The 20,461-nt window shown below is 46.5% G+C and overlaps 2 protein-coding genes across 2 annotated transcripts; one reads left to right on the top strand and one right to left on the bottom strand.

Moving 5' to 3' along the window:
* Positions 1-7,102: 7,102 nt before the first annotated feature.
* On the top strand, positions 7,103-8,229 carry LOC123130778 (protein GDAP2 homolog). Its single transcript, XM_044550591.1, has 3 exons — positions 7,103-7,404; positions 7,504-7,777; positions 7,865-8,229. The coding sequence occupies exons 1-3, from the start codon at positions 7,272-7,274 to the stop codon at positions 8,085-8,087; spliced, it is 630 nt and encodes a 209-aa protein (XP_044406526.1). The 5' UTR covers positions 7,103-7,271; the 3' UTR covers positions 8,088-8,229.
* A 1,030-nt stretch (positions 8,230-9,259) lies between these two features.
* LOC123127959 (tRNA pseudouridine synthase A) lies at positions 9,260-11,491 on the bottom strand. The gene is made up of 2 exons (XM_044547837.1): positions 10,016-11,491; positions 9,260-9,917 (listed from the first exon to the last, which is right to left on the bottom strand). Exons 1-2 carry the CDS (start codon positions 11,401-11,403, stop codon positions 9,578-9,580), a joined length of 1,728 nt encoding a protein of 575 aa, XP_044403772.1. The 5' UTR covers positions 11,404-11,491; the 3' UTR covers positions 9,260-9,577.
* Positions 11,492-20,461: the final 8,970 nt, after the last annotated feature.

Genomic DNA, 20,461 nt, shown 5'->3' with positions numbered 1-20,461 from the left:
ATAACGTCGAAGAATGCGGGCGGGAAGTACATCTCAAGCTCGCATAGTATCACCACGATCTCTTCCTGTAGCCTTCTGAGTTGCCTCACGCCAACAGACTTCCGAGAGATGACGTCGAAAAAGTTGCATAGGCCAAATAGGGTTTCACGGACGTGCGCGTCCATGATCCTACGGATTGCAACTGGAAGTATCTGCGTCATCATCATGTGACAGTCGTGAGACTTCATCCCGCTGAACTTCTGCTTCGCTGGGTCTAGGTATCTGCTTATCTTCCCCGCGAAACCGTAAGGAAGTTTTACTCCTACGAGGCAGGTGAAAAACTGCTCGATCTCCTCCTGACTTAGAGTGAAGCACGCGGGAGGGTAGTCATTTCCGGTCTTCTTGGCCTTTTTGCCTTTGCGACGACTTTCTGTGTCCTGCTTCGCCTCATCATCATCATCATCATCATCATCATATATAGCGTGAAGCTCCTGCCTGATGTCCATTGATTTCAAGTCTGCCCTTGCTTTCGGCCCATCTTTGGTCCTCTCTGGCATGTTGAGCAGGGTACCAAGCAGACTCTCGCACACGTTCTTCGTGATATGCATGACATCAAGGCTGTGAGGCACACGATGGATCTTCCAGTACGGCAAGTCCCAGAAAACAGACCTCGTTTTCCATACCTTCAGCAGCGGCTCTGGCGCCTTTCGCTTCTTTCCCGGCTCTGACGCCTTTTGCTTCTTTCCCGGCAGTGGGCAGTCTTTCCAATTTTTCAACAGCTCGTCTATTTCCTCGCCGCTCCTCGTACGCGGGCGTCCTCGGGGTTCGGTTTCACCATCGAATAGATCCTTGCGTTTTCTCCACGGGTCATCGTTGCGAAGCCACCTTCGATGTCCCATGAACACGGTTTTCGAAGACCCGGGATCTCTATCTAGCTGGCGATACGTTGTGTCATCCATGCACCTGACGCATCCAGAAAATCCGTGGACCACCTGCCCCGCGACATATCCGTAACCGAGATAGTCGTGCACCGTCGTGAGCAGCGCGGCTCTCATAGGGAAATATTCTTTCTCTGCGGCGTCCCACGTATTGGCTGGCGTTTTCCATAGCATGTCAAGCTCCTCTTTCAGCAGCCCCAGATACAGATTGATGTCGTTCCCTGGTTGTTTCGGTCCTTCAATTAGCATACTCATGTGAATGTACTTCCTCTTCATGCACAACCAGGGGGAAGGTTGTACATCCACACAAACACAGGCCAGGTGCTATGTGTGCTTCTCTGGCTGCCAAACGGATTGACTCCATCGGTGCTCGCGCCCAGCACGATGTTCCTTGGATCGTTCCCAAATTCTAGGTCTTCAAAGTTCAACGCTTGCCACTGGCTCGCATCCTTAGGGTGACTCAGCATCTTGTCTTTTTTATCTATCTCCGGATCATTTGCGTCATCTTCTCGCTTCTTCTCCTCCCTATCCGCGTGCCAACGCAGGAGCTTTGCTACATTAGGGTCCGCGAAATACCGCTGCAGACGAGGAGTGATCGGAAAGTAGCACACCACTTTTCGAGGAGCTTTCTTCCTCTTCTTGTATCGAGTGACGCCGCACACCGGACATATGGTAGACTCCGCATGCTCGTCCTGATAAATGATGCAATTGTTCATGCACACATGGTATTTCACGTGCGGTAAATCCAGAGGACACACGATTTTCTTCGCCTCCTCCAAACTGGTCGGGTACTTGTTCCCCTTGGGAAGACGTTCGTGCCAGAATGACATGTTCTCATCGAAGCATGCGTCGGTCATTTTGTGTTTTACCTTCATCTCCAGAGCCATGAGCGTTACTTTCAGGTGGGTATCCTCGGGCGTGCATCCTTCATACAATGGAGTAACCGCGTCTAACTCAAGTTGATCCATCTTGGCTTTCTCTCGGGCGGCAGCTCTTGCGTTATCCGTCTGCTTGAGAAGCAGCTCTTGAATATGAGGGTCCTGCACCCAACCCATCGATGGTCCAGCATCGTCTGCTCCGCCGGCATCATCACCTTCATGATCATGCCCGTCGTCTGCTCCGGCATCTTCCTCATCATCATGTCCTGAATCTTCTACATGATGACTGTGTACAGCATCACCGTCGTGATCATCTCCTGGGGATTCTTCGTCTTCTCGCCCGCCCGAGCCGCGGTGGTTGTCTTGCTGCCCTTCCTCATTTCTTGCCCGGCCCCCATGGACGACTTCGTAGTCATCTTCATCACCTTGCCACCGATAGCCATCCATGAAACCACGCAAGAGCAGGTGGTCCCGCACCTGCCCGGATTCCGGGTCCGCAATAAGGCTCTTCAGCTTGCATCTTCAACACGGACATCTTATCTCCGTCTCGTTCTTTTGAAGCATCTCGGCCTTCGCGGACCTCAAAAACCTATTCACGATGCCTTCGGTCATCATGCGGACCATGGTCGCCTTCGGGGTAGAGCAAAGCGATATTTTAGAACCAAGAAAAAATTTGGCATGACTTTCCCTAAAAATAGGACCAAAAAGAATGCTTAATGCCAAAATTCTCGCCGAAACGGAAATGAATCAACATTCCGGCAAAATATTGGCAACTATCGCATTTCAAATACCGGTACACCTCCAAACACAAACACATATGCAACACCACAAACATATGCAACACCACGAACATACATAGATCTAGCTAGGCCATAAAAAGTGCATGTGCACATTGTTGTAGGGAGAACAACATAAATATAGCTTCCCCCCTTACTTACCTATCAAAACAAGGTAATTTAACCACTTAAATTGAATGAATCTATGGTGGAAATGAGGTGAAAAAGAGGAGGCACCCGAGACAAGGAGGAGGTGGAGAGAATGAAGTGGGGAGAAAGTGAGTGTGGGTAGGAGAGGCTGTCCAAAATATCTTGTTGCTGCCCACTTACTAATGGCGCACCAACTCTAAATGCGCCATTATTAATCCAGGTTACTAATGGCGCACCTTCTGGTGGTGCGCCATTAGTAGTTTTGCAAAAAAAACATACTAATGGCGCACTGTCCCACAGTGCGCCATTACTAGTTTAAACTAGTAATGGCGCACGGTGGAACAGTGCGCCATTAGTAGTTTTGCAAAAAAGGGAATAAAAATATAATAAAAAAACAACATTAGTGGCACACTTTCCTGCAGGTGCGCCATTACTAGTTACAACTAGTAATGGCGCACTGTGTCTGGATGCGCCATTAGTATGTTTGGACAGGCGCACTAGTTAAAAAAAATTGATACTAATGGCGCACCCTGGGTCAGGTGCGCCATTAGTAGTTTCAACTCTAATGGCGTATCAGAAGGTGGTGCGCCATTAGTATATACTAATGGCGCACCGCTTGTCTGGTGCGCCATTAGTGTCAATCCCATCTATAGCCCTTTTTCTAGTAGTGGCTCTCCGGCGACGGCGCCAGAAAATAGTCTTGATAACCCACAAGTATAGGGGATCGCAACAGTTTTCGAGGGTAGAGTATTCAATCCAAATTTATTGATTCGACACAAGGGGAGCCAAAGAATATTCTCAAGTATTAGCAGCTGAGTTGTCAATTCAACCACACCTGGAAACTTAATATCTGCGACAAAGCGTTTAGTAGCAAAGTAATATGATAGTAGTGGTAACGGTGGCAAAAGGTAACGGTAGCAAAGGTAATATTTTTGGTATTTTGTAGTGATGATAACAATAGCAACGAAAAAGTAAATAAGCAAAGAACAATATATGGAAAGCTCGTAGGCATTGGATCGGTGATAGAGAATTATGCCGGATGTGGTTCATCATGTAACAGTCATAACATAGGGTGACACAGAACTAGCTCCAATTCATCAATATAATGTAGGCATGTATTCCGAATATAGACATATGTGCTTATGGAAAAGAACTTACATGACATCTTTTGTCCTACCCTCCCGTGGCAGCGGGGTCCTAGCGGAAACTAAGGGATATTAAGGCCTCCTTTTAATAGAGTACCGGTCCAAAGCATTAACACATGGTGAATACATGAACTGCTCAAACTATGATCATCAACGGGAGTGGTCCCGACTATTGTCACTTCGGGGTTGCCGGATCATAACACATAGTAGGTGACTGTAGACTTGCAATATAGGATCAAGAACTCACATATATTTATGAAAACATAATAGGTTCAGATCTGAAATCATGACACTCGGGTCCTAGTGACAAGCATTAAGCATAGCAAAGTCATAGCAACATCAATCTCAGAACATAGTGGATACTAGGGATCAAACCCTAACAAAACTAACTTGATTACATGATAAATCTCATCCAACCCATCACCGTCCAGCAAGCCTGCGATTGGAATTACTCACGCACGGCGGTGAGCATCATGAAATTGGTGATGGAGGATGGTTAATGATGATGACGACGACGGATTCCCCTCTCCGGAGCCCCGAACGGACTCCAGATTAGCCCTCCCGAGAAAGTTTTAGGGCTTGGTAGCGGCTCCATATCGTAAAATGTGATGAATCCTTCTTCTTTATTTTTTTCTCCCCGAACACGAATATATGGAGTTGGAGTTGAGGTCGGTGGAGCTCCATAGGGCCCACGAGGTAGGGGGGCGCGCCCCCACCCTCGTGGCTAGGGTGTGGGCCCCCTGGCCTTGATTCTTTGCCAGTATTTTTTATTATTTCCAAAAAATAATCTCCGTGGAGTTTCAGGTCATTCCAAGAACTTTTGTTTCTGCACATAAATAACACCATGGCAATTCTGCTAAAAACAGCGTTGGTCCGGGTTAGTTCCATTCAAATCATGCAAGTTAGAGTTCAAAACAAGGGCAAAAGTGTTTGGAAAAGTAGATACGACGGAGACGTATCAAGAAGTCATCAAGACGTATGTGTGTTGAACGCGGAGGTGCCGTCCGTTCGACACTTGGATCGGGAGTTTGCAGGACGGATCATGATTGGATCGCGAAGACGTTCGACTACATCAAGATCGTTTTCTTAATACTTCCGCTTAGCGGTCTACAATGGTATGTAGATGCAATCTCTCCTCTCATAGATGTTCATCTCCTATATTGATCTTGGTGAGCGTAGAATTTTTTTTGTTTCCCATGCAATGTTACCCAACAGTCGCCACATGTTCTCAAAACCCTAGAGAAAGGCCACAAAATCTTTTTTGTGATGACCATAAAATATTATTACAATATGTTCATATAGCCAGACAAGCCATATCATGCTAAGAACATTTTGAAAAAACTTATAAGTTCAATTTTCAAGATATAATCTTGATTTTTTAACGAAATTGTTTTTTCGTGAGAGAGGCGGTGAGGCAAGGGATATACAACCCTAGCCGCCACCTGTTGCCCACCCATCTCGCCGCCACCACTAGCAAAGCACGCATGACGCCGACAGCAGCCGGGCGGTCCTGGTCTAGGGCGGCATGCTGTGGAGGTATTTGAGGGCTGTTGTGGATGGCAAAGCATATGAGGGATCGAATGGCAGTCTTCGTCAAGCAGGCTCAATGATGGAACGGCGCGAGCCGGAGGATCCAATGTGTGGATCCTCAATGGTGGCCCGACCTTGCTACGCCATCGGAGAAGAAGGCGTTGGTGCATTTGTCCTGGACGGGGTGAGCTTGACCTCATATCCAGATCCGGTGTGCACTTGCGTGGGCAATTTGTTTTAGGTTTTCTTTAGGGAGTCTTCGTGTTTGGTATGGAATGGCGAGGCGGTGGCGGTGCAGTGTAGGAATAATTTCCTTTCCACCCTATCCCCATTTGTGGGTGACGTCGTCGGAGGACGCGTGGAGTTATGTCTCCGAAGGGTCTTTCGAGATCCGGTCGGTTTTGGTTTCCAATGGACCCGTCTAGATTCGGCCGGTATCTACATGCTCCTATCGGCGTCTACTCCTTCGGAGAGTCACCGGTATCTCCTACGACTTCGTGGCTATTGTTCTACAAGCTCTTGGATTTAAAAAAAGCTTCCTTCACTAAGGTGAAGGCCCAGAAGCGGTGTCGTGTATACTCACGCTGACGCTAGTGGATGCGGGAGAAAGAAGACTTCACCCCTGCCCCCCGCAAGATTTTAAATATAATTTTTTGTAAGGGTGTATTTGTAAGGATTTGTGATGCATAATAAATGGCCTTAGGCCTTCCCTGAAAAAAATGTTAAAATATATATTTTTTGTGAGAAAAAAATTAATCTATTCATCATGTCATAGCAATACAAAGAAAACATAAATAATACAAATTAAATTCATGTCCGTAGACCACCCAGCGACGACTACAAGTACTGGAGCGAGCTGAAGGCGCGTCGCTATCATCACCCCTCTCTCACCGGAGACGGACCAAACTTTTTATAGTATACATTTAGGAAGTCATCGTGCTAAGACCGCACATGACTAGCACACCAGAACATCAACTGTCGCCAATGAAGAAAAATATAGATCGAAATGATCCAACCTGTACACACACGAACAAAGACTGATCCAAGCGGATCCACCAAAGACCAACACCGACTGAATCCCGCGAGATCCGCCAGAGACACACCTCTACACGCCCTATGACGACGCTAGACCCAACACCGAAACCGAAGGAGGGAGGGGGTAGGCAGGGAGAACCTTATTCTATCTCCAGGGAGCCGAGACCGCCTCGTCCTGAGTAGAATACAAACCCCGCAAAACCTTACAAAACCACCAAAAAAAACGAAGCAAAAACCCTCCCATCAGCAAGAGTTGGGGTTCACCGCGCCTCCATGACATAAGGCCATCGAAGATAAGGCGGACCGGCGGGAGGCGGAGAAACCTTGAGTTCTTTCTCGAAATGGGAGATGGCGCTGCGTCTAATCCGTGCTTCGGTGCTTGGGACCATACACCCATATTTTTTAATATATTAATGTAATATTATCTTGGTTATGTCGATATCTCAAACAAACCGTCAAGAAAAATGAGGAAAATACCCCGCGTACAGTTACTCCAGCAAAGGCAAAACAGCCAAATTTGATCACGATTTCGTTAACTTGATCACGAGGCGCAGACCGGCGCGCAGAAACGCCGGGAACTCCCCAGGGCGGCGGCTATCCACTCCACTCCACCCCCCAACAGAAATATTCCCCGCATATCCTCCCGGGATCCCGGATCGCCTCGTCCACCGCTCGCGCCCATCCCCCAACGGCCCAGGAAACCAGCCCACCGCACCCCCACGCGCCGCGCCGCGCCATGCCACCGTCCTGCGTCAGCCCACTCGCATCGGATCGCCATTTAAACGCTCACCTCTCCGCTCCGAGCTCTGCAGTTAGGAGCGCACACACACAACACACATCATGGTGGGTACCGTTGCCAAGAACGTGACGACCGAGCCGGAGCAGCTGCTGGAGCGCAGCCGGGCGATCACCGTGCAGGGCGGCGACAAACGGGGCCGCGCCGTCGTCAGGATCGTCGGCAAGTACTTCCCCGGTAAGAGTTAGTTAACCCATAGGCCATAGCGGTCTGGTCTCGGGTCGGATATGTTCGCGCAAAAGGCGACTGACAGGTCTCTGTCTCTGCGTGATGCAGCGCGCGCGCTGGGCGGGCGGGCGGAGGAGGCGCTGAAGGCGCACCTGCGGAGGCGAGTGCTCCCGGAGGTCGGGGAGCGGGAGTTCGTGGTGGTGTACATGCACTCCCTCGTCGACCGCGGCGACAACTTCCCCGGCCTGGGCGCCATCCGCGCGGCGTACGAGTGCATGCCGGCCGCGGCCAAGGAGAAACTGCGCGCCGTCTACTTCGTGCACCCCGGCATCCAGGCCCGGCTCTTCTTCGCAACCTTCGGCCGGTTCCTCTTCAGCTCCGGGTACGTGCGGTGCGGCTGATCAGCCGTGACCCGATTCGGTGTTTGGCACTGGTGCTGTCCGCTGGAAATTAAATCTTGAACCTGCAGGTTGTACGAGAAGCTGAGGTACATGAGCAGGCTCGAATACCTGTGGGCGCACATAGACAAGGGGGAGCTGGAGGTCCCGGAGTTCGCGCGGCGGCACGATGACGAGCTCGAGCGCCGCCCGCTCATGGACTACGGAATCGAGGCCGCCGACCGCTGCTGCATGTTCGACGCCGCGTCCATGGACACACCGGCGTCCCTGCGCTCGTTACGGTGCATCTCCTAGTTAGTAGCGGGCACCGTGTTATCGGCCCCGCTTAGCAGGCCTCTTGATGTTTGTTTGTAAAATCTGTACATATTAGTACTGGTATTAGTGAAACTGTGGAAGTAACAAGAAATACAATAAAGAGACCGATAATTCGGAATAATTTGCGGCCCGGCCATTGCGTTCTGCACCTAAAGCACGACATCATGTGTCTAGGGTTGAAACCGTTGAACCACTTGCTAAGGTGAAATTATCGAGAGCGTTAAAAGCTTGGAGCCAGCGGGAAAATGGAAAACATATTATGTTTTAACCAAACGGACCAAGAGAAGGTTTCTCCCCAAATGAAAGAACAGGGGCATTCGAAAATCCATAGCTGATCACAAGCTCATCTGCTCCCGGATGAATAGTAAATTCAAAAGAAAATAGCAAAGAGAAATTCAAAACAATATGAAGTTTTTGAAACGTCGTCCTCCAAGGGAATTGTTCTTTGAAAATGAACTGTACAAGAAACAAGCCAGAAATGTAAAAGGTTGGTATTACCATGGTAAGTTGGTCGCATAACATCTAAATAAGACTTATATTTAGAAACGGAGGAAGTAGTATGCAGGGCACATGCTCTATGACTTATACTGCTGCTGATAACGGTCAAACACAGGTAAGAGAATACGGAAGGATGCTGGATAGGATAGCCCATTGCTAATTGTTCTGTATATAGTCATTTGTTGGAACCTTTAGAAAGACTTATATTCGGGAACAGAAGGAGTAGCAACCGGGGTCAGAACACCATTGTTGGGAAGTGGGAACCAGTAGCGGAGTTGAACTACTACAGGAAAATACGACAAAGTGAGCAAATGTACGTACTGCCTCTGTAAACTAATACAGTACCTTTTAGATCACTAAATCAAGCAGGGGGGGTACAACAAATCACGTGGCACAGGCGTACATGGATATTAACACAGTAAGTTAAATCTGTATGTGCAATACCTCAAAATGAGCAAATTAACATGTGTCAAGTAACAGTAAACACACAGCAATTTCCCTAGCAATGGACATGAGTCTTAATCAATCTGGAGCTTGCCAAGACGAATGCAGTGTGATTACAAAAAGAAAATGTTAATACTGTAATGTAACCTGAAAAGAATTAAAGACCAGAACAACATATTTCAGGTCTAAGCCATACAATATATAGAACCTATTGAACTGCATGCTGGATTCAATGAAGTATTTTCCAGGGGGCATAGTTCCCTCTCAAAACTGTCTCAAAGTATTACATAGATCATATCAATCTTAAAATATCTAATCTGGGAAAGCTGATCTCCGCTGTAACAGATATTGTCTTAAGATAACAATGAAGCAGATAACTATGCTTCCGACCATTTTGATGCCGGCACTTCATAGGACAAGAGCAGCAACCCTTTCTCTTCAGTCTTTATTCCAAGCAATGTTTTAACTCTCCAGGTGAACAGGACAATCAGAAATATCCATCGGTCTTGCATGTTCCTTACAAAAAGTTACTCGCTTATATTATTACTTGGCATTTGCACTTCTTCCATATTCTCAACTTCAGCCCCAACCTTTGCCTCAGATCCAGCAGTCTCCATGTAGCGGAAATCTGGATAGTTTCTGCTGTTCAACGCATGCAACCAGAGTGCTACAGCTCCCTCCTTGTGTTCCATTGCAGCAATATGAGGGAAGATGTACTTGATCTTGAACTCTTCAGCCTCCTCAGCATAGGGTTCAATTGAAACTGCCTCATGTGTATCCATCCATTTTGAGTTATATGAGGTAAACATGCATTCATCAAGGTGCAGTCCAACCTCGGGTGCAGTAGGCACATTAAGTCTGATATCCCTGTAAGAAGAATATGACACAAACAATAAATCAGCAAGCAACATAAACTGACTAGATTGTGTTATATGTGTTAGCTGATAAGAAGTTAAGGACTTTACTTGCGGAAGGCAACGTCATAGATTGACTCAGGTGCACAGTTCCTCATCACTGCTACAGCAAGGCCAACCATCTTCCGGATCTGATGAAGCATGAAACTCTGCCCGACAACCTCACATCTGACAAAATCAATCCCATCCAGACTAACAACGCTATTGGCAGTGAAGGAAATGATGTACCTCTTGGCTGCAGGATCCTCAGCCTTAGTTCTTGTGGTGAAGTTGTGGAAATTGCGGGTTCCAACATAATGCTTGAGGATCCTATTGAACTTCTCTTTAACTTCATCAGTGTAAGCAAATGTGTTTTTCAGAAGGGGACTTTCTTCTCCATTCTCCTTCTGAATATTTATAGCTTGCATTCTCTCCTTTTCACTATCTGCAGGCTCAAAATTATTCTCCTTCTCAGCTACAACTGAAGCAACGACATCAACTGAACCTAAGGTTGAATCAGAACAGATGGTCTCACTGGCGCTGGTTGGTACAGCTTCAGAATCGCAAGTACCAAGTGCAGGTTCAATATCAAATTTTCCTGCCCCATTTGATCCCAGTTCAGCATTTTGAGCTTCTGTTCCATTACCAGAGCTCGGTATATCAATCATTACATCACCCCCCAGCCTAGTCTCGCCATCACAAGTCTCAGTAACAGGGCTTGCTGGAACAGATTTTGCATCCCCTAATTCTCCATGAGAGGCCACAGTTTCCTCTCCAGGCGTATCAAGAACCTTCTCCTCCTCGGAGTCGGGCAACTTCCCCTCCCGGCCCATAATATCTGGCACCTTCCTCCCCCTCTCGGAGCACTCCACGCACTTCGCAAGTTGGTTCTCACTCCCCGCGCTTGCCTTGACAGCCTCGCGGTCTGGGTGTGCGCTGGGGTCGAGCGCCAAGACGGGGAGCAGGTACACATACCTCCGGCGGTCGCAGAACTTCTTAGCGCTGAAGGAGTTGGTGACGCGCACGTAGCCAAAGGCCCGGATCTGTGGCGCGAGTTTCGCATTCAGGCGGTCGATGAATCCCGGCGGGTCGACGTAGAAGCGTCCGGAGACAACTTGCGCGGCGGCGCTCACGCCCTTATCGGTGCGCGCTGCGCGTGCCCACTCGTATCGGGCGGGCGCGGCACGGTCGGCTTCCGGGACGGCGCCCGCCTGGTAGAGCGCCTCCTCGAGATCGCCCTCGATGGTGCGCGCGCCCGGATTCTTCTGCATACCCTGATACCCCGCGCCGCAGTAGGCCAGGATGATGGCCACCTTGCGGCGCTTGTAGCGGCGGCGAGGCTGCCCGGGATCGGCCCCGGCGGCAGACAGCGAGGTGGGCTCCGGCTCGGGGTCGGAGGAGGAGGACATCTTGGGGCGCTTTGGATGGGGCGGGGAGGGCGGCGGCGAGGCGGCGGCCATGGGAGATGCGGGGTTTTACTTTTTAGAAAGATTAGGGTTTGGGTGCGGATCGGCAAAGGGGAGGAGGGGGCACGGAATTGAAAGAAACAGAGCTACAAAGAAACGGGAGGTTATTTTTTCTTCGCAAGGGAGAAATCCAAGAAATGTAAATGATATAAGTACAGTAATTATTTACAATCTTTCAATTTACAAAACAACCGTCTGATTCATCTATTCGATTCTTTTCTACTATTATTACTAGCAAAAATGTTCATTTATTAAATAATAAAATAATATACAAAATCAATGATTATGTTGAACACCTCTGACAACACTGAAAACCATCAGTAGTCCTGATAGGGTGATGCGCGAGACTGGAACTACAAAAGGGGATCACACATGAACTGTTTATCCATTTTTGTTGTTTGGACCCTAATCATGAAGGTAAAACCGTTGGAAATATGAGCAATTTACCAAATGATCTTATTAACAGAAATACTAGATAAAGCATGACTAATATAGTAAAGATAAAATAAGTCATGCATTCTGACAGAGAGAAGGTAAATAGCTTCTGCATATATAAACCGTAGCCTATCATATCTAAAGCAGACAGTATAACAAGTAGCATATATGAAATAGAACCTATCATATGTAGGACAAGGACTAGAACAAGGAACTGTGGCAGAATCTTTAACATGAAAGACAAAAACACGTACGGGACAGCAGTAGCAAAAGCGCTGGACTTGGGGTCGGTGTCCTCGCCTGCCATGTCGTCGAGGAGGTCGTGGACGTCGGGGAAGAAGTCGTCGTTGGGGAAGTAGTCGGCGGCGACCGGATCGTCCGTGATGAAGCAGTCAGTAGTTGCACTGAGCGCTCCCAAAAACCTTATCACCCTTCTCCCGTACATGACTCAAAAGGTGCGGTTTCAGGGGCCTACTGTCCCGACCTGCGGTGCATGCCGCAAGACGGGATGGGGAAGAACGTAGTAGCAACGTAGTGGTCGGAACTTTGTGGCGAGAGGAAGAGGAGCTTCTGTTGTGTCTCTCTGGAGAGGAGCGACCTCTCTTATATAGGCAGCGGCCGAAGAGGCGCGCCGTTCGAATTCAGTGTCCACTACAGAAAACGTTTCAACTCCCACGTGACCTTTCGTATACCCGTCGTGCATGGCAAAAATTTAGATATCGGCTCGGCTCATTCCCGCAACCCGCGGCGCGACAAGGCGCGGCGCGACGTGGCGAGGCGGGCGGCGGAGGAGGAGCGCGCGTGGATATCCCTCTTGTTCTCATGCTCGTACAAGTGGGGAAAGAACCTCCCTTATAAGGAGGTCCAACTCCCACTAAACTAGCAATGTGGGACTAAACTTTAGTAGTATCATTTGCCTTGCATAAATGGGCTAAGTGGGCCTCTAGGATTTATTAGGAATTTCTGAAATAGTTATTGGGCTGCCCAAAATAGACTAAATTCCAGCAATCTCCCACCAGATTCCAGAGGCACACAGAAATTTACCTTTGGTTCCAAAACACTATTTTATATACCGGTACTGCAGTGGAGACTGTTAAGTTGAACTTCCACCTAGAACTCTATGCTACACTAGTAAGCAACTTGAACAGTGGACTGGGCCTTGAACTGCAACTTTTCTGCGAATCTAGCTTCACATAAAGCCTTGACTGATACGTGGCTACCGTGGATCTTCCCCGCAGGTGGAGCTTATGCGTCATACTCCGTGACCTTTCATGAGTTTACTAGAGAGAACCCTGAAGGAAATATGCCCTAGAGGCAATAATAAAGTTATTATTTATTTCCTTATATCATGATAAATGTTTATTATTCATGCTAGAATTGTATTAACCGGAAACATAATACATGTGTGAATACATAGACAAAGTGTCACTAGTATGCCTCTACTTGACTAGCTCGTTAATCAAAGATGGTTATATTTCCTAACCATGAACAAAGAGTTGTTATTTGATTAACGGGATCACATCATTAAGTGAATGATTTGATTGACATGACCCATTCCATTAGCTTAGCACCCGATCGTTTAGTATGTTGCTATTGCTTTCTTCATGACTTATACATGTTCCTATGACTATGAGATTATGCAACTCCCGTTTGCCGGAGGAACACTTTGTGTGCTACCAAACGTCACAACGTAACTGGGTGATTATAAAGGAGCTCTACAGGTGTCTCCAAAGGTACATGTTGGGTTGGCGTATTTCGAGATTAGGATTTGTCACTCCGATTGTCGGAGAGGTATTTCTGGGCCCTCTCGGTAATGCACATCACTTAAGCCTTGCAAGCATTGCAACTAATGAGTTAGTTGCGGGATGATGTATTACAGAACGAGTAAAGAGACTTGCCGATAACGAGATTGAACTAGGTATTGGAATACCGACGATCGAATCTCGGGAAAGTAACATACCGATGACAAAGGGAACAACGTATGTTGTTATGCGGTCTGACCGATAAAGATCTTCGTAGAATATGTAGGAGCCAATATGGGCATCCAGGTCCCGCTATTAGTTATTGACCGGAGACATGTCTCGGTCATGTCTACATTGTTCTCGAACCCGTAGGGTCCGCACGCTTAAGGTTACGATGACAGTTATATTATGAGTTTATGCATTTTGATGTATCGAAGGTTGTTCGGAGTCCCAGATGTGATCACGGACATGACGAGGAGTCTCAAAATGGTCGAGACATAAAGATTGATATATTGGAAGCCTATATTTGGATATCGGAAGTGTTCCGAGTGAAATCGGGATTTTACCGGAGTACCGGGAGGTTACCGGAACCCCCCCGGGAGCTATATGGGCCATAGTGGGCCTTAGTGGAAAAGAGAAGGGGCTGCCCAAAGTGGGCCGCGCGCCCCTCCCCTCCCTTGGTCCGAATAGGACAAGGAGAGGGGGCCGGCCACCCTCTCTCTCTTTCCCCCTCCGCGAATCCTATTCCAACTAGGATTGGGGGGGGGGGGGGATCCTACTCCCAGAGGGAGTAGGACTCTCCTGGCGCACCTCTCCTAGGCCGGCCGCACCCCCCTTTAGTCCTTTATATACGGAGGCAGGGGCACCCCAGAGACACAAGTTGATCCACGTGATCATATTCTTAGCCGTGTGCGGCGCCCCCTTCCACCATAGTCCTCGATAATATTGTAGCGGTGCTTAGGCGAAGCCCTGCGACAGTAGTGCATCAAGATCGTCACCACGCCGTCGTGCTGACGGAACTCTTCCCCGACACTTTGCTGGATCGGAGTCCGGGGATCGTCATCGAGCTGAACGTGTGCTAGAACTCGGAGGTGCCGTAGTTTCGGTGCTTGATCGGTCGGGCCGTGAAGACGTACGACTACATCAACCAAATGCTTCCGTTGTCGATCTACCAGGTACATAGATCACACTCTCCCCTCGTTGCTATGCATCACCATGATCTTGCGTGTGCGTAGGAATTTTTTTGAAATTACTACGTTCCCCAACAGTGGCATCCGAGCCTAGGTTTTATATGTTGATGTTATGTGCACGAGTAGAACACAAGTGAGTTGTGGGCGATATAAGTCATACTGCTTACCAGCATGTCATACTTTGGTTCGGCGGTATTGTTGGACGAAGCGGCCCAGACCAACATTACGCGTACGCTTATGCGAGACCGGTTCTCCCGACGTGCTTTGCACAGAGGTGGCTTGTGGGTGACAGTTTCTCCAACTTTAGTTGAACCAAGTGTGGCTACGCCCAGTCCTTGCGAAGGTTAAAACAGCACCAACTTGACAAACTATCGTTGTGGTTTTGATGCGTAGGTAAGATTAGTTCTTGCTTAAGCCCGTAGCAGCCACGTAAAACTTGCAACAACAAAGTAGAGGACGTCTAACTTGTTTTTGCAGGGCATGTTGTGATGTGATATGGTCAAGACATGATGCTGAATTTTATTGTATGAGATGATCATGTTTTGTAACCGAGTTATCGGCAACTGGCAGGAGCCATATGGTTGTCGCTTTATTGTATGCAATGCAATCACGATGTAATGCTTTACTTTATCACTAAGCGGTAGCGATAGTCGTGGAAGCACAAACTTGGCGAGACGACAACGATGCTACGATGGAGATCAAGGTGTCACGCCGGTGACGATGGTGATCACGACGGTGCTTCGGAGATGGAGATCACAAGCACAAGATGATGATGGCCATATCATATCACTTATATTGATTGCATGTGATGTTTATCTTTTATGCATCTTATCTTGCTTTGATTGACGGTAGCATTATAAGATGATCTCTCACTAATTATCAAGAAGTGTTCTCCCTGAGTATGCACCGTTGCGAAAGTTCTTCGTGCTGAGACACCACGTGATGATCGGGTGTGATAGGCTCTACGTTCAAATACAACGGGTGCAAAACAGTTGCACACGCGGAATACTCAGGTTATACTTGACGAGCCAAGCATATACAGATATGGCCTCGGAACACGGAGACCGAAAGGTCGAGCGTGAATCATATAGTAGATATGATCAACATAGTGATGTTCACCAATGAAACTACTCCATCTCACGTGATGATCGGACATGGTTTAGTTGATTTGGATCACGTAATCACTTAGAGGATTAGAGGGATGTCTATCTAAGTGGGAGTTCTTTAAGTAAATTAACTGAACTTAAATTTATCATGAAACTTAGTACCTGATAAGTATCTTGCTTGTTTATGCTTGATTGTAGATAGATGGCTCGTGCTGTTGTTCCGTTGAATTTTAATGCGTTCCTTGAGAAAGCAAAGTTGAAAGATGATGGTAGCAATTACACGGACTGGGTCCGTAACTTGAGGATTATCCTCATTGCTGCACAGAAGAATTACGTCCTGGAAGCACCGCTGGGTGCCAGGCCTGCTGCTGGAGCAACGCCAGATGTTATGAACGTCTGGCAGAGCAAAGCTGATGACTACTCAATAGTTCAGTGTGCCATGCTTTACGGCTTAGAATCGGGACTTCAACGACGTTTTGAACGTCATGGAGCATATGAGATGTTCCAGAGTTGAAGTTAATATTTCAAGCAAATGCCCGGATTGAGAGATATGAAGTCTCCAATAAGTTCTATAGCTGTAAGATGGAGGAGAACAGTTCTGTTAGTGAGCATATACTCAAAATGTCTGGGTATAATAATCACTTGATTCAATTGGGAGTTAATCTTCCGGATGATTGCGTCATTGACAGAATTCTCCAATCACTGCCACCAAGCTACAAGAGCTTCGTGATGAACTATAATATGCAAGGGATGAATAAGACTATTCCCGAGCTCTTCGCAATGCTGAAAGCTGCGGAGGTAGAAATCAAGAAGGAGCATCAAGTGTTGATGGTCAACAAGACCACTAGTTTCAAGAAAAAGGGCAAAGGGAAGAAGAAGGGAAACTTCAAAAAGAACAGCAAGCAAGTTGCTACTCAAGAGAAGAAACCCAAACCTGGACCTAAGCCTGAAACTGAGTGCTTCTACTGCAAGCAGACTGGTCACTGGAAGCGGAACTGCCCCAAGTATTTGGCGGATAAGAAGGATGGCAAGGTGAACAAAGGTATATGTGATATACATGTTATTGATGTGTACCTTACTAATGCTCGCAGTAGCACCTGGGTATTTGATACTGGTTCTGTTGCTAATATTTGCAACTTGAAACAGGGACTACGGATTAAGCGAAGATTGGCTAAGGACGAGGCGACGATGCGCGTGGGAAACGGTTCCAAAGTCGATGTGATCGCAGTCGGCACGCTACCTCTACATCTACCTTCGGGATTAATATTAGACCTAAATAATTGTTATTTGGTGCCAGCGTTAAGCATGAACATTATATCTGGATCTTGTTTGATGCGAGACGGTTATTCATTTAAACCAGAGAATAATGGTTGTTCTATTTATATGAGTAACATCTTTTATGGTCATGCACCCTTGAAGAGTGGTCTATTCTTATTGAATGTCGATAGTAGTAACACACATATTCATAATGTTGAAACCAAAAGATGCAGAGTTGATAATGATAGTGCAATATATTTGTGGCAGTGCCGTTTAGGTCATATTGGTGTAAAGCGCATGAAGAAACTCCATGCTGATGGACTTTTGGAACCACTTGATTATGAATCACTTGGTACTTGCGAACCGTGCCTCACGGGCAAGATGACCAAAACACGGTTCTCCGGTACTATGGAGAGAGCAACAGATTTGTTGGAAATCATACATACAGATGTATGTGGTCCGATGAATATTGAAGCTCGTGGCGGATATCATTATTTTCTCACCTTCACAGATGACTTAAGCAGATATGGGTATATCTACTTAATGAAACATAAGTCTGAAACGTTTGAAAAGTTCAAAGAATTTCAGAGTGAAGTTGAAAATCATCGTAACAAGAAAATAAAGTTTCTACGATCTGATCGTGGAGGAGAATATTTGAGTTACGAGTTTGGTGTACATTTGAAAAATTGTGGAATAATTTCGCAACTCACGCCACCCGGAACACCACAGCGTAATGGTGTGTCCGAACGTCGTAATCGTACTTTACTAGATATGGTGCGATCTATGATGTCTCTTACTGATTTACTGCTATCATTTTGGGGATACGCTCTAGAGACGGCCGCATTCACGTTAAATAGGGCACCATCAAAATCCGTTGAGACGACGCCTTATGAACTGTGGTTTGGCAAGAAACCAAAGTTGTCGTTTCTGAAAGTTTGGGGCTGCGATGCTTATGTGAAAAAGCTTCAACCTGATAAGCTCGAACCCAAATCGGAGAAATGTGTCTTCATAGGATATCCAAAGGAGACTACTGGATACACCTTCTATCACAGATCCGAAGGCAAGACTTTTGTTGCTAAATTCGGAAACTTTCTGGAGAAGGAGTTTCTCTCAAAAGAAGTGAGTGGGAGGAAAGTAGAACTTGACGAGGTAACTGTACCTGCTCCCTTATTGGAAAGTAATACATCACAGAAAATTGTTTTTGTGACACCTACACCAGTTAGTGAGGAAGCTAATGATGATGATCATGAAACTTCAGAACAAGATACTACTGAACCTCATAGATCAACCAGAGTAAGATCAATGCCAGAGTGGTACGGTAATCCCGTTCTGGAAGTCATGCTATTAGATCATGATGAACCTACGAACTATGAAGAAGCGATGGTGAGCCCAGATTCCACAAAATGGCTTAAGGACATGAAATCTGAGATGGGATCCATGTATGAGAACAAAATATGGACTTTGGTTGACTTGCCCGATGATCGGCGAGCAATTGAGAATAAATGGATCTTCAAGAAGAAGACTGACGCTGACGGTAATATTACTATCTACAAAGCTCGACTTGTCGCAAAAGGTTTTCGGCAAGTTCAAGGGATTGACTACGATGAGACCTTCTCACCCGTAGCGATGCTTAAGTCTGTCCGAATCATGTTAGCAATTGCCGCATTTTATGATTATGAAATTTGGCAGATGGATGTCAAAACTGCATTCCTGAATGGATTTCTGGAAGAAGAGTTGTATATGATGCAACCAGAAGGTTTTGTCGATCCAAAGGGAGCTAACAAAGTGTGCAAGCTCCAGCGATCCATTTATGGACTGGTGCAAGCCTCTCGGAGTTGGAATAAACGCTTTGATAGTGTGATCAAAGCATTTGGTTTTATACAGACTTTTGGAGAAGCCTGTATTTACAAGAAAGTGAGTGGGAGCTCTATAGCATTTCTGATATTATATGTAGATGACATATTACTAATTGGGAATGATATAGAATTTCTGGATAGCATAAAGGGATACTTGAATAAGAGTTTTTCAATGAAAGACCTCGGTGAAGCTGCTTACATATTAGGCATTAAGATCTATAGAGATAGATCAAGACGCTTAATTGGACTTTCACAAAGCACATACCTTGACAAAGTTTTGAAGAAGTTCAAAATGGATCAAGCAAAGAAAGGGTTCTTGCCTGTGTTACAAGGTGTGAAGTTGAGTAAGACTCAATGCCCGACCACTGCAGAAGATAGAGAGAATATGAAAGATGTTCCCTATGCTTCAGCCATAGGCTCTATCATGTATGCAATGCTGTGTACCAGACCTGATGTGTGCCTTGCTATAAGTCTAGCAGGGAGGTACCAAAGTAATCCAGGAGTGGATCACTGGACAGCGGTCAAGAACATCCTGAAGTACCTGAAAAGGACTAAGGATATGTTTCTCGTATATGGAGGTGACAAAGAGCTCATCGTAAAAGGTTACGTTGATGCAAGCTTTGACACTGATCCGGACGATTCTAAATCGCAAACCGGATACGTGTTTACATTAAACGGTGGAGCTGTCAGTTGGTGCAGTTCTAAACAAAGCGTTGTAGCGGGATCTACATGTGAAGCGGAGTACATAGCTGCTTCGGAAGCAGCAAATGAAGGAGTCTGGATGAAGGAGTTCATATCCGATCTAGGTGTCATACCTAGTGCATCGGGTCCAATGAAAATCTTTTGTGACAATACTGGTGCAATTGCCTTGGCAAAGGAATCCAGATTTCACAAGAGAACCAAGCACATCAAGAGACGCTTCAATTCCATCCGGGATCTAGTCCAGGTGGGAGACATAGAGATTTGCAAGATACATACGGATCTGAATGTTGCAGACCCGTTGACTAAGCCTCTTCCACGAGCAAAACATGATCAGCACCAAGGCTCCATGGGTGTTAGAATCATTACTGTGTAATCTAGATTATTGACTCTAGTGCAAGTGGGAGACTGAAGGAAATATGCCCTAGAGGCAATAATAAAGTTATTATTTATTTCCTTATATCATGATAAATGTTTATTATTCATGCTAGAATTGTATTAACCGGAAACATAATACATGTGTGAATACATAGACAAACAAAGTGTCACTAGTATGCCTCTACTTGACTAGCTCGTTAATCAAAGATGGTTATGTTTCCTAACCATGAACAAAGAGTTGTTATTTGATTAACGGGATCACATCATTAAGTGAATGATCTGATTGACATGACCCATTCCATTAGCTTAGCACCCGATCGTTTAGTATGTTGCTATTGCTTTCTTCATGACTTATACATGTTCCTATGACTATGAGATTATGCAACTCC

The sequence above is a fragment of the Triticum aestivum genome, chromosome 6A (genome assembly GCF_018294505.1).
Source record: "Triticum aestivum cultivar Chinese Spring chromosome 6A, IWGSC CS RefSeq v2.1, whole genome shotgun sequence".
Taxonomy (NCBI): Eukaryota; Viridiplantae; Streptophyta; class Magnoliopsida; order Poales; family Poaceae; genus Triticum; species Triticum aestivum.
The sequence above is the reverse complement of the archived record's forward strand: the minus strand, read 5'-3'. Positions and strand labels throughout refer to the sequence as shown.